Source organism: Nematolebias whitei, chromosome 6 (assembly GCF_014905685.2).
Source record: "Nematolebias whitei isolate Nwh7 chromosome 6, NemWhi1, whole genome shotgun sequence".
NCBI classification, from domain to species: domain Eukaryota; kingdom Metazoa; phylum Chordata; class Actinopteri; order Cyprinodontiformes; family Rivulidae; genus Nematolebias; species Nematolebias whitei.
Genome location: NC_056503.1, coordinates 32,812,997 through 32,825,041, shown reverse-complemented (window position 1 = coordinate 32,825,041; position 12,045 = coordinate 32,812,997). Strand labels below are relative to the sequence as shown.

General features: G+C 39.7%; 2 protein-coding genes across 2 annotated transcripts in view; both read right to left on the bottom strand.

Annotated features, from left to right (window-relative positions):
* Positions 1-521: 521 nt before the first annotated feature.
* si:dkeyp-97b10.3 lies at positions 522-7,571 on the bottom strand. Its single transcript, XM_037677815.1, has 8 exons — positions 7,541-7,571; positions 7,135-7,385; positions 3,553-3,678; positions 3,270-3,405; positions 3,145-3,192; positions 2,958-3,032; positions 2,544-2,834; positions 522-550 (listed from the first exon to the last, which is right to left on the bottom strand). Exons 1-8 carry the CDS (start codon positions 7,569-7,571, stop codon positions 522-524), a joined length of 987 nt encoding a protein of 328 aa, XP_037533743.1.
* Positions 7,572-8,394: 823 nt separating this feature from the next.
* The window catches only part of LOC119410889 (bromodomain adjacent to zinc finger domain protein 2B), a gene marked incomplete in the record, with an annotated part of 21,588 nt that continues 17,937 nt past the window's right edge, over positions 8,395-12,045 (bottom strand). Inside the window, 4 exon segments of the mRNA XM_037677814.1 lie at positions 8,395-8,459; positions 9,463-9,525; positions 9,981-10,013; positions 10,720-10,758. Of these exon segments, the coding sequence (XP_037533742.1) occupies positions 8,395-8,459; positions 9,463-9,525; positions 9,981-10,013; positions 10,720-10,758 (200 nt within the window).

The following is a 12,045-nucleotide window of genomic DNA, read 5'->3' as shown; positions in this document are numbered from 1 at the left end:
ATAAAAAAGGTACATATAAAATCCTTGAGAAAAATGAGTTCCATAATTCAGTCTGTAATTGTTTGAACGGACTCGATCGTCGGTTCTTCTGCCTGATTTTTGTAAAGAAATTCCACGAGGTTTTCTTTAAAAGTGAAACATTAAATTCAGGTTGACTTTTGAAGTCGCACTACGACAGCACTTCTATTTACATTTGCTACTAGCTACATAATTAGCTACCAAATATCTTAATGACCTCAGTCATTCTTTAACATGTTACTTCATGGTATCTTACAACATAACTTCTCTATTCTGCAGTCGTTACAGAAACAAAACGGTCATTCAACAACGGTGCAGACAGTGGTCTTTTCCAGAAAATGAAAAACAAAACAGACTTAACTGTTTCATATAAAGAAAATATAAAGGGAAGAGATGATGTTTGGTCCACAGGTCGGCTCAGCTTCGCTGCACTCCTGAGATTTCTGTTAAGTCCATTTGATGGAGCGAAAGATATTCAGCAGTTTGTTGAATTCATAAAGTTTTTACTTAGCTGCTCGATTGTCCCTCATATCTGAAAACAGACACAGGAACAAGCATTAGGTTGAAACACTGCAGGCTCTCCAGGTCTACAGCTCTTGAAAAATGATGTTCTCCTTTTGGCATTTTTAAGTTTATTTTCTTGCTAAGTTACTGTATTTTTTGCCCTACAGGTTACGTTTTTTTTGTGTGCATAATTTGCATGCCCTGCGACTTATACGCCGAAGCAACGTACAGTATTTATGGATATTTCCCATATTTATAAATCAATTTTTGTCTGAGATATGACCGTTTTCATTCATTCTGACTGAAAATATTGAACGCTGCATCATGTAATAGGTAAAAGTGGCTATTAATGACACAAGTGGCTTGCCATAACCTGCCACCTTTGTCCAGCTCGCTTGGAGTAACCGTCAAATCAGCTTCATTTCTCTGCGCTGCTGCGGCGAAATGCAGCTGATTTGACAATTAAAGTCCTTTTATTAAGTAAACGTTCAACTGAGACACACCTTTGCTATAAAGTTGAACAAACAAATAATTGTTTTAGGTGCTTATCTTGTTCAATTTCCAAGAAATGCACAGCGTTCCTCCTTCGTGATTTCTTCCCTGTCTGCACGCTCCCAGAGCACCGAGACAGTGAATACTGTTGAAACAGCTGATTTGACGGTTAAAGTCCTTTTATTAAGTAAAAGTTCAACTGAGACACACCTTTGCTATAATTTCGAGCAAACTAATAATTGTTTTTAGGTATTAATCTTGTTACATTCTTGTTAAAGTCCTCCTGTCTACGCTCCTGCGGTCACCATTTGGCAGCCAATCGATTTTTGGCACAACAGCCCACATTTCCAGGTTCAGCCCACATTTCCAGGTTGTCAGCGGTGATGCGTAACAAACAAGACGCGTCATTGGTGACATATAATAGATGCGACGTATACGGCGAAGCAACATATTTCTGGATTTTTCCACTTTATTAGACATATTTGGACTGATGCGAATTATAGGGTGGTGCGACGTGTACAGCGGAAAATATAGTATATATTTTTTAATATCACCCTTACATTAAAGTATAACGAGGTTCTAGAAAAGTTAATTGACAAGCTCCAAAGAATGCAGTGCAGTGAGCAAAGCTATGTTTTGAAACTAGTGAAACTGTTGTTAATAGCAACTTTTGTCTCGTCGACCCCCCACTGCCTGACAACCAACAATCACCCCCCAGGTCATAAACGCAGGGGAACATCAATATAATATTGGACTGGATTGTAAAATAATATAGCAATTATCATAATAAAGCCCTCAACAACCAAGCTCCGTCTTAAAACAGAAATCCTATTGTTCCATGTTTTTCCTATCAGTGCACTTTGCTCATTGACTGCAGGTTTACTTGTGGTTCCTAGAGTTTCTAAAAGTAGAACGAGAGGCAGAGCTTTCAGTTCTTCCAGACTTCCAGTTTCTGTCTGTGAGGCTGACCCTCTGTCTACTTTTAGGACCAGGATTATGACGTTCTTTTTTTGATAAATCCTATAGATAGGGTTGGCTTGGGTTTCTTGAGTTATCCTTTAGTACTGCTGCTATAGGCTTAGACTGTTGAAGGACAAACAGACCACATCACTTCTCTCTGCTGCCATCGTTACTCGCTCTAATCTTCATTTTTGTAATTATTTCTCTCATTAACACGTTTATCGTCTTTCTTCCTATAGTAACTTCACCTGGACCAGCTGTTCTCCGTCTCTTTCCCGTCTACTCAAACCCAGCCTGTCAAGGCAGACGGCTGCCCATCCGAGCATGGTTTTGCTGGAGGTTTCTTTCTGTTAATAGGGAGTTTTTCCTTTCCACTGTCACCAGTGTACCCAGTCAGTTACTAATTGGAATTTTATAATGTATGTGAATGTTTTTGTACAATGCTTTAAAATGACGTTGTGAATTAATACAGATAAACATAATTTAATGATACATTATATCACATATACCCCATTGTATTGTATTGTACTGTAGTATCAGAATGTATCGTTTTGTCTGTTTTTCTGTACCTTTCAGAATCTGATAAACCTCATTCGGCAAGTCGTCGAATTCCTCCAAACTCTCCAACAGGTGGGACGCCGTGGCTTCACCTGACCCCCTTCTCTTCTTCCACTCCACCAGCATCTTCAGTTTCTGCATGTTCACATCTTTCTCTGCTGTCTGGATGTCATCCAGCTCCCTGGTATTCAGGTCAAGGTAGATGGCCACCTGCTTCCACTCGGAGCCAAGCTGCTTGGCTATTCGCAGCAGCTGCCTCTCTGACAGGTCCTCACCCCGAGTCATCACTGGTTTTACTCCATCTGAAGAAAGACATAAACCACAACAAATGGTACTTCCTTTCAGTCTGTACTAAACAAAGATCTGGAAATAGTTTGACTAAATAAACCAAGTTGTGTTTCTTTTTTTTTCTGAACTCGAGTCACCTGACTCGTCCTGCCATCGGGGTCTTTTGCAGGCGGTTTCTTCCTCTGAGGGGCTGCTGCTCCTCTGCCTGCCTGCTGCACAACACAGATCAATACGATGTGAGTCACGCTGCAGAGGCTGAAAACACGATCGGGAAAATCTGGTTCTGACTGAAAGCTAGAAAAGAGAAAAAAAAATTCAACTTACAAATTGTTCTTTTCTTGGGCTTCTTTTCCACGTTAACCACACAGTCGCCTGAAAAAAAACAAACATGTAAAGACGCCTAATAAATGCCTGATAAGTCTCGGCATTGAGCCCAAATGTGCTGGTACCTTCTCTGATGGTGGTATCCCATACAGTCTGTTCTGTGGTAATCTCTATTAGAGATAATTTAAAAGGAGGCGGCTGCTCAAAGAAAGCTTCAAAGTAGCCTTTCATCTTGGTCACCGCCAGGGTGAATTTTAAGTCCTGCATGGGGCCAAACAAAACATTTTTATTAGCTCGACAGGGATAATACTGCTCCCTTTTACGCAGAAATGACACAACATGATACGATTGTTCGGTACGCACAGTAAACCTGGTTAGGCTGACTGGTGCACACGCAAAGAGACGCACCTGAGGTTTGATCTCTCCCTCCGGCTCGCTCAAGAGACGATACGTCCCCTCGTCCAGTTTGCACGTGGGAGGCTTATCGATCTTAACGTAACGATTCTTGTAGCCCCGCACTTGTTTGCCTATATCCTGATTTACAGCAGGAAGACGAGACAAAGTAGAGAACGAGTCAGTTTCTTGGCTACAACAAAAAACATACAGCCCTAGTTGCGAAAAGGTTGGGGCGTTGTGTAACTTGTAAATAAAAACAGAACGTGATGATTTGCAAATGTTGTGAACTCGTATTTAATTCAGAGTGGAACAAAGTACACAGATTTAATGTTTAAACTGAAAAACTATATCAGTTTTAGTACCAAAAAAAAAAAAAAAACTGTACAGTACATTTGAATTTGATGGTTGCAATACATAAAACATCTAAAGTGGGGACAGGACCATGTCAACGACCTTGAAGCATCCTCTCCTGTTTTTACAGCCGTCTGAAAACACGTAGGAACCGAGGAATAAGTTGTTGGAGTTTGAGGGGAATTTTGTCCCATTCTTGTCTGATGTTGGATTTTAGCTGCTCAACAATCCTGACTCGTCTTCACTGGACTTTCCACTTCATGATGTGCAGGCGGGCCAATTCAGCACCTGGACTCTTCCACGCCAAAGCCATGCTGTTGCTGCCGTTTAGTATCGTCTTTCTGAAATATGCAAAGCCTTCCCTGAAAAAAAACTGTCTGGATGGGTGCAGATGTTCTAAAACCTGGATATACTATGGTGCTTTTCCAGATGTGTAAGCCGCTCATGCCATAAGCACTAATCCCCCCCCCCCCCCCAAGACCATGAGAGAGGCAGACTTTTGAACTGAGAGCTGATAAAAAGGCAGATACTACCTCTCCTCTTTAATATGGAGGAAGTGGCATCCATGATTTCCAAAGAGAAATTAAATTTTATATTTGTCTGACTACAGAAAAGTTAAAAACTTTGCATAAAATATGTTTTAAAAAGGCTTTGGCCTGGAGAAGATGGGGACATTACTCCATGGCTTCTTCTTTGCATAATAGAGCTTCACCCTGTATTTGTGGATGGCACATGTAGTGATGTCCAGAACAGAATCAGATCTGTTGATGAAGCTGTGCCGCCTGAAGATTATGGACATTCAACATTCACTTTCTAGACTTGTCCTTTATGCACAAATATTCCTCCATCTGTTTTAAATCCTTTGAATTTGAACCTCTGGCCATCTTTACTTTTGTTAGCCTCTCTAAAATGTTTTTACCCAGTCCTCAAACTGACGGTGTTCTTTGCTCCTCGACCTGGCTCCTACTCGTTTTGCTTCCGTTGACAGCCTTTTGCCGTCCCAACTTTTGAAGACATACTGCCATATGTACCATTATATTCAAAATTACCTTGACTCATGTTCGTGCTGCTGTTCGACGTGACGTTTAGTGCTTAGTGTATACTTAGTTGATGTTTTTCTTAGTTCATATCTTAGATGTTATCATCGTTTTTCTTTTACATTTTATTGTTGGATGTAACTGGGATCCTGTGTACATAATTTCATTCCACCACATGTACCACATGGCATGCGAATGACAAATAAAAAACATTGAATCCTTGAATACTTTTCCTCTAAAAGAGTACATCTTGTTAGTTTAAATGTTTAATATGTATGTTCCATTGTGAATATGCCTGTCACGATAACAAATTTTGCTGGGCGATTAATTGTCTGACAAATTATTGTGATAAACGATAATATTGTTTGAAATTTGACAGTAATTAGTAATTATTGTCAAATTTAAGAAGAAATGCTGGTTAATTTTTGTGTGTAGTACCTTTTTTGACCACTGGATGGAAGTATAAGACTGTTTGAACCAAAGGATGGATAGTGAGGGAGTGAGCAGTGTGTCTCTAAGAAAAATGTGAGGGAGGCCCCTTGACATGACATGGGTTGTCTCTCATTCCTGTTTTTCAGTTCTCAAAATGGCGGACGCTTGATGTGGTTTGAGTTCTTTAGCATAACATTTTTCACACAAAGTTTTTAATTAAAAAAAAAATCAGTAAACAAGTTCTCAGCTTCTTTTTTTTTTTTTTTTTAGAAAAAAAAACAACTTTTTACACGAAGGCACGGGTTTTAACCATGAATTTTAGAGCTTTGACAAGACGGAGGTTTTCTTCCCCGAGGTCGGCCTGTTAGCTTAGCTTCTCAGCTTAGCTGCTTTTGATGATCCAAAAACACAATTTTGGACGGTTAAAACAGATTTTAGAGAGAAAAGAGAAAGGGAGGGGTCGATGAAGAGCACCGGAGTTGAGCCTTTTGTCATCCAGTGTCTTCAGTAGAAAGAGAGAGACGCAAAGAAACGATAAAGTTGATCAATGAAAATGAGGTCGATAATTTTCATTTATCATGTGATTAATTGATTTAGTGCTTATTGCGACAGGACTAATTGTGAATAAAATGTGTTATACGATTTGCAAATCTTTGCATTTGTTTGTCGTTGTTGACATTTTTAACAACGCTCCAACCATTTCAAAAATAACCACTGAAAGTATCGGTGACAAACGTCACAATAAGTTCAGCTGAGAGCACGAAAACATCATGAGATGGAAAATTATAGAATATTTAAACACTAATGACTACATTTTTCAGAAACTGGCATTTGTCTTTGTGGGTTACAAAACATTTAGCATGATTACTCATCATCTGGATCCTAAGCCCACATGGCTCACACAACCACAATCACACTTCCTGAATGGTTTCAGTACTGCGCGGCTTACCGACATCGAGAAGTCACAACTGTGAGGAGCCACTGGCCTGTTAGAAAAATATAGAGGGATTCACCTCTGCCTCCTTTACTGCTCAACATTAACCTCAGGCAGGTGGTTTGAGGCCAGGAAAACCAGTGATCATTGCCTTACACAAGCTTAGAAGTCTGCCGCGCCGAAAATGAACAAAAGTGAAAGTTCAGCGTATAAGTCCACTCTTAATTTTACACGTAATCTCAGAGGTGAGGCATTTTGCTGGAGTTTTATTCATTAATCATACGCTCATGAGTGGAATGTTTCTATGTGCAGCAGCTGTAACGAAGGTTTTTTTTAATTCCTGCTCCCGTTTTGTTTTTGATTTGCATCTAGGTGGAGAAATTCCTCAATTTAAACACATTTTGCACCTAGAAAAGAAAAGAAAGGCTTTAGTTCAAGTAGTGGGGAACTGTGTTCAGAAGGAAGTAAATAAATAAATAAAATACCCTCTGAATAAATGAGTATTCAGACATTTAAAACAATACCCTCATATAAGGTGGAACAAATACTGGAACTGCAGGATTTTGTTACAGTAAGTTTGGGGAACGGTGAACAAAAACCAGTTTGCTGTGTGAATTGTTAATTTAAGGAGCTTCTACAAGTGTGGTGCTGTAGATGTAAAATAAAACAGGATCCTGAAACTATAAACCGTTTGGAAAAATCGGACCTAATTTCCAGCAGTTTTGTTTTATGGCCGAGCGTGACGGCTGCTGAACGAACAAACGTAGCTGCCGTAAAGTGAAACTTCCACGAAACGCCTCGTCTGTTTCACTCTGCTTTCTGAACATCCCCGACACTCACCTTGATGTCCGACGCACTGTTGGTGGCCAGGTAAACGTGGAAGCTGTAGTTTGCGTCACTGCAGAGCTGCTTGTACACCAGAACCACCCCGTGGTGCTCCACGGCCTGGTTCGTCTTAAGGATGGGACCCACGGGTGACAGGGAGCTCACGTTCCACTTAACGTGGTTCCCCGAGATGTCTGAGGACGGCTCGATGAGCGGACGGTTGTCCTTTATGTGCAGGACGCCGAACGTTATGTCATCTTCTGGATCTTTGTAAAGACAAAGGGGATCAATAAAGTTTAAGGACTCCTTTCAATCCTTCCTTGTGTTTTAAATGATCAAAACTAAGTTTAATGCTCTTACGAGCTAGACAGACGGAGTGAGGAAACTGGATGGACTTGAGGACAGACGCGTCCTTGTTGACCGTGTCCACGTTGAAGATGGGTCCTGCGCATTTCCACGAGTTCGGCAGGAACGCGCCAAATTTGGACCAAGATAAGACCGAGTACCGCACGAGAACCCGCTCGTTTGCTTCAAAAACCAGGCCGGTGACGGAGCACTCGTATGTACCATCTCCTTCCAGCTGCAACCTAAAACACACACAAACGTTCTTGTAAATGTACTTTTGGGGGACTTTGCATTGATTTCCATTCATTTTCTATAGCCGAACCTAAATCTAACCATTACTAGTACATGCCTAACCCTAATCCATCCGCAATTCACACCTTAGACCTAAACCTAACCCCCAGCGAGACTTCTCCTTATGAGGACCTGACGTTGGTCCCCATAAAGAGCAGTTGGTTCCCGCAATACATGTTTTTTTTTCTAAAATTGGTCCCTACAAGGTAACCTGAAACCAAACACACACATGCATGCACGCTCACATATGCACACACACACACACTGAGTGATGCTGCTCAGTCATCAGATCTCCATGGCGATAACATTTCACTTACTGGAATCGTCCCTTTGAGAGCCTCTGAGGGGTAACAAGCTCACTGCCGTGGGTCTGTTAAAAAAAAAAAAACATAAGTTTTATTTTAGACAATTAAAAAAACACAACTGAAACATTTCTGAAAAAATAAAAATTTAAATTAAAGGGTGACAATGCAGCTCCTGCCCCAAATCTCAAAGTATGTTGTTTCTACAAAGCCCAACAGTAACTTGGGACTCACTTTTGTAAAAAAATCTCATCTGATAAAATGCCTACGTTTTAATATAAGAACTGTATAAGACATATAAACAGGCTCGAGCTCAAAATGAATGTTAAAGCTGGCGCTAGTAGCAAATTTTGGTCACCGTGGTAACTTCAAACGTGTGCCTGTCACTCCCTGACAGCAGACCTAATCAAATCAACAGAAATACAGCCTCAAAGTAACGGTTGTACAAAAACAGTAAGTTGTAGTGAAATCATTTCTTAGCTGTACGTGTCAGAAGAGTTCGGTCATCATACTTGTACATTTTCACAAGTGCAGTACAGTTTTTAAATATAGAACATACAACAAGTTAAAAAGACCCTTGAAGTCTAGGTTTGAAAACATCAAGCTCAGACACTAGAATCTCATGTGCACACTGCTCTCTGCTGGACTTGAGGGAAAACGAGAACTCCTATAATCAGTGAGACACGCTGAGCTGAAGAAAACAAAATGTTTTAAAGTATAAACTGTTTGAGAGTAAACTTTGCTGGAGCAAGAAGAGCTCGTTAGTTCAACAGCTCAAAGGTTAACGTGAATGATGTCATCACACCAAGATGAACATTCTGCAATAAAATCTTCAAAAGTAGTCAAAACTTAAACTGCAATTTTGCAAAACTCATTAGATATATCAAAATGTCAGTTCAGTCATTTAAAGTCCAGATTTCCATTTAAACTTAAACAAGGTTTCTAGTTTGAAGTGAATTACAGAGCTCCACCTTGGTTTCCTTGTTGGTTTCAACAAAATACCATTGTCTCGTTTGTGGAAAAATGTTTGTAGTTTTGGGAGAGTTTCATCTACGCCATATGATGTACGGCTACAAAAATCAAACACACTACTCCCAACTGAACAGCACATTTCATTTATATTTAGTATTTGCTTTTCCAAAGCTGCCAAAGAATTAGAGAATCAAAATTTGTGATGGAAGCAAAGAAAGATGGGCGAATGGTATTAAGAGCACTTTAATGCATTCGCTTGGCATCTTTATGTACATTTTAATGTTATTATGGTTTTGTTTAGTGTTTCAGATACTGTTCTAAACCCTCGGTTTTCTTTTTGCTGTTGAATCTCCTTAGTCATTTTGAATTTTATATTAAACATACTATTGCCTGCTGCTGTGACTAAACCATTTGGAATAAGCAATCAACAAACTTTTTTCTGAGCTCACCTGGAGAATGGCTTTGCATTTTTCACAGCATAACTTGGATCTGTCATCTGTCAGTGGAAAAAAATAAATAAATAAAATGTTTTTAAGAAAAAAAAAAATCCATCAATTTAATAAATTTAAAAAAATGTACTCTGACTTTTCTACATTTAAAAACAGGACGTTTTGGTTGAGTCACTAATTAATGTCGACAATATAGTCAGGAAAATAAGTTTAAAAGTCAGTTTTTCTTGGCATCGTGGGTAAATAAATCTTTAAGACATCAGCATAACACTGAAAAGAAAAACAAGTCTGAAAATAACTGCATGATATAAAGAGAGGAAAGGAGAGGACCAAGAATGGAGCCCTGCGGCACACCACAAGACAGAGAAGCACTAGGATGACAAATTTCCCATCATGAAAAAAGAAAAAAAAGATGCTATGTCAGTCAAATAGGAGGTGAACCACCAGGTGAAACAAGTGAAACTGTCTTCATAACAAAGCGCAGAAGTTACAATCGGCTCACCTCTCCCATTTAAAGCTGCCGCTTCTGGTTCAGTACCTGGAGGGGGGAAAAAAAATCAGGTCCAGCATTCAGAAGAACTTATCGCATCACACTTGTGGTGGATTGTGAGTTAAAGTGACATAAATAGTGATGTTTTAAAGACCTTGTTCATTTTGATATTCACTCAGATTTCATTGAATCGTCAGCTGCAACATAAACTTTGAAGTTGTGCACCTACATGTGGAGAGCCCTGATAATATGGTTTAATTTGTAATGCATGCATACAAGGTCTTTCATAGCGGGTGCAGTGAAAGAAGCAGAATGAAGGACTGCCTTGCAAATAAGGTAGTTAAGATTTGTTTAAAAAAAAGAAAGCAGGAGCACCGCTCAATCAATCTGAAAACCTGGGAACAGTGAACCTTAACAAACAAGATGGAGTTCAGATTCAGTGCAGCTCTGTAAGAGTGCAGTGCTGGCAGCTCTACAGTGGATTGCACTTTGTTGGAAATAAAAAAAAATATATACAAATTACAGGTTTGAATGAGTTGCCAGGTAAGTTTAGGCCCAGCCAGGAGTTCACATCAAGAAGGAACTCCTGAGCAGTTTTTCCATCAACACCTTGCAGCACATTACTGACTGAAATCCAGCTGTAAAACACGACTGAGCCGGTCTGACAGTTTGTGCTGTAATGGTGCCGCACCACTGCTTTCCAGATGTGGACTGAACGCATACAAGTTCAACACTGCTTCTTGAAGTGTCTTACTTTTTTTACTTTCTTCTGATTTGGTCTTTTTGCAGTCTGCAGACAAAAAGAAAAAGACAAACGTTGCGTAACTTTAGCAGTGACGTCTTAATGTTTTGTAAAGTTCTTCACTTTCCAGCACACCATGGGACTAAACTGAGTTTTCATTTGATAATTGATGAAGTCTTACCTTCTTCTTTTAAGTCACCTTCAGCACTGCCTTCTGATCCAAGTTGAAACATAGAAAATCAGGACAAAAATACAAAAAAATTTAACTATTTTCTATAAACGTACCTTGATTTAGCGTGAAAGTTGGATTATTAGATCAATGCACAGTATAGTAAAAGGTTGAGTTTCTCTGTGTTAAAATCAGTATCTGAGTCCACCACCAGCAGCAGTGTCTGAAGTTAAACTGCAGTTTAAGAAAAATGACTAAATTACAAACATTTAAGGAAATGAAGTCTCAGAGCCTAAATAACAAAAAGATTAAGTCTTCAGGTAGTAGTCAAATATACGTATAGTCACTTATCTGAGCTGAGCCAGAAGCTCACTGTTGCGACCCCTGAAGGGAGCCGCTGGAAAAGAAAAAAAAAAAAAATGTTTCTACTAGGGCTGAACAATTAATTGCATTTGCAATAATATCATGATATGATAAAACAAGATTTTCTAATCGCAAAGGCTGCGATCTGACTGGTCACATGATCTGGTTATGTGACCTGTGAGTGAGTGAGCGGAGCAGGGAGCGTGTATTGTGCAGAGCCTGCCTTGCTGCTGTTGCTACCTCTGGAGGTAACACCACAAATCTTTATCAACACTTAAAAAAAACCACCACAAAGCCATTTATGATAGTTGCACGTCTGGAATGCTAACGACCAGTGCTTCAACTTAAAGTAGGCAAAGTAGCAGCCGACAGGGGTCACTGACCGAACTGTTCCAAGATATTCCTCCGTATGAACATGATTTGAAACGGCACACGGAAATAACTCGAGCAGTAACAGAGTTCAGAGGGAAAGACATGATGCCCATTAATATAGTGACTAAAAGTCTGGGTTTGAGGATTTGGTAAACACAGTGGATAAGCGGTATAGAATGCCCTCGCGCACACATTTTAGTCAAGTTGCTATGGAGCTATACAAAAAAAATGCAGAAACAAAGTTGCAGCGGAGCTGAAAACAGTGGAGTTGTTTTGCAACTGAAACAGATTTACTGCTCGTGTTCGTTGAAAAATACACGAGAAGAAGACATCGAAAAATAATTGCATATTAAATCTTCAGTGTTTCCCCTAGATAACTTGCCATGACGGGGCGCTCATCTCGACCGTCTCGTTTTTTATTTTTTTATTGG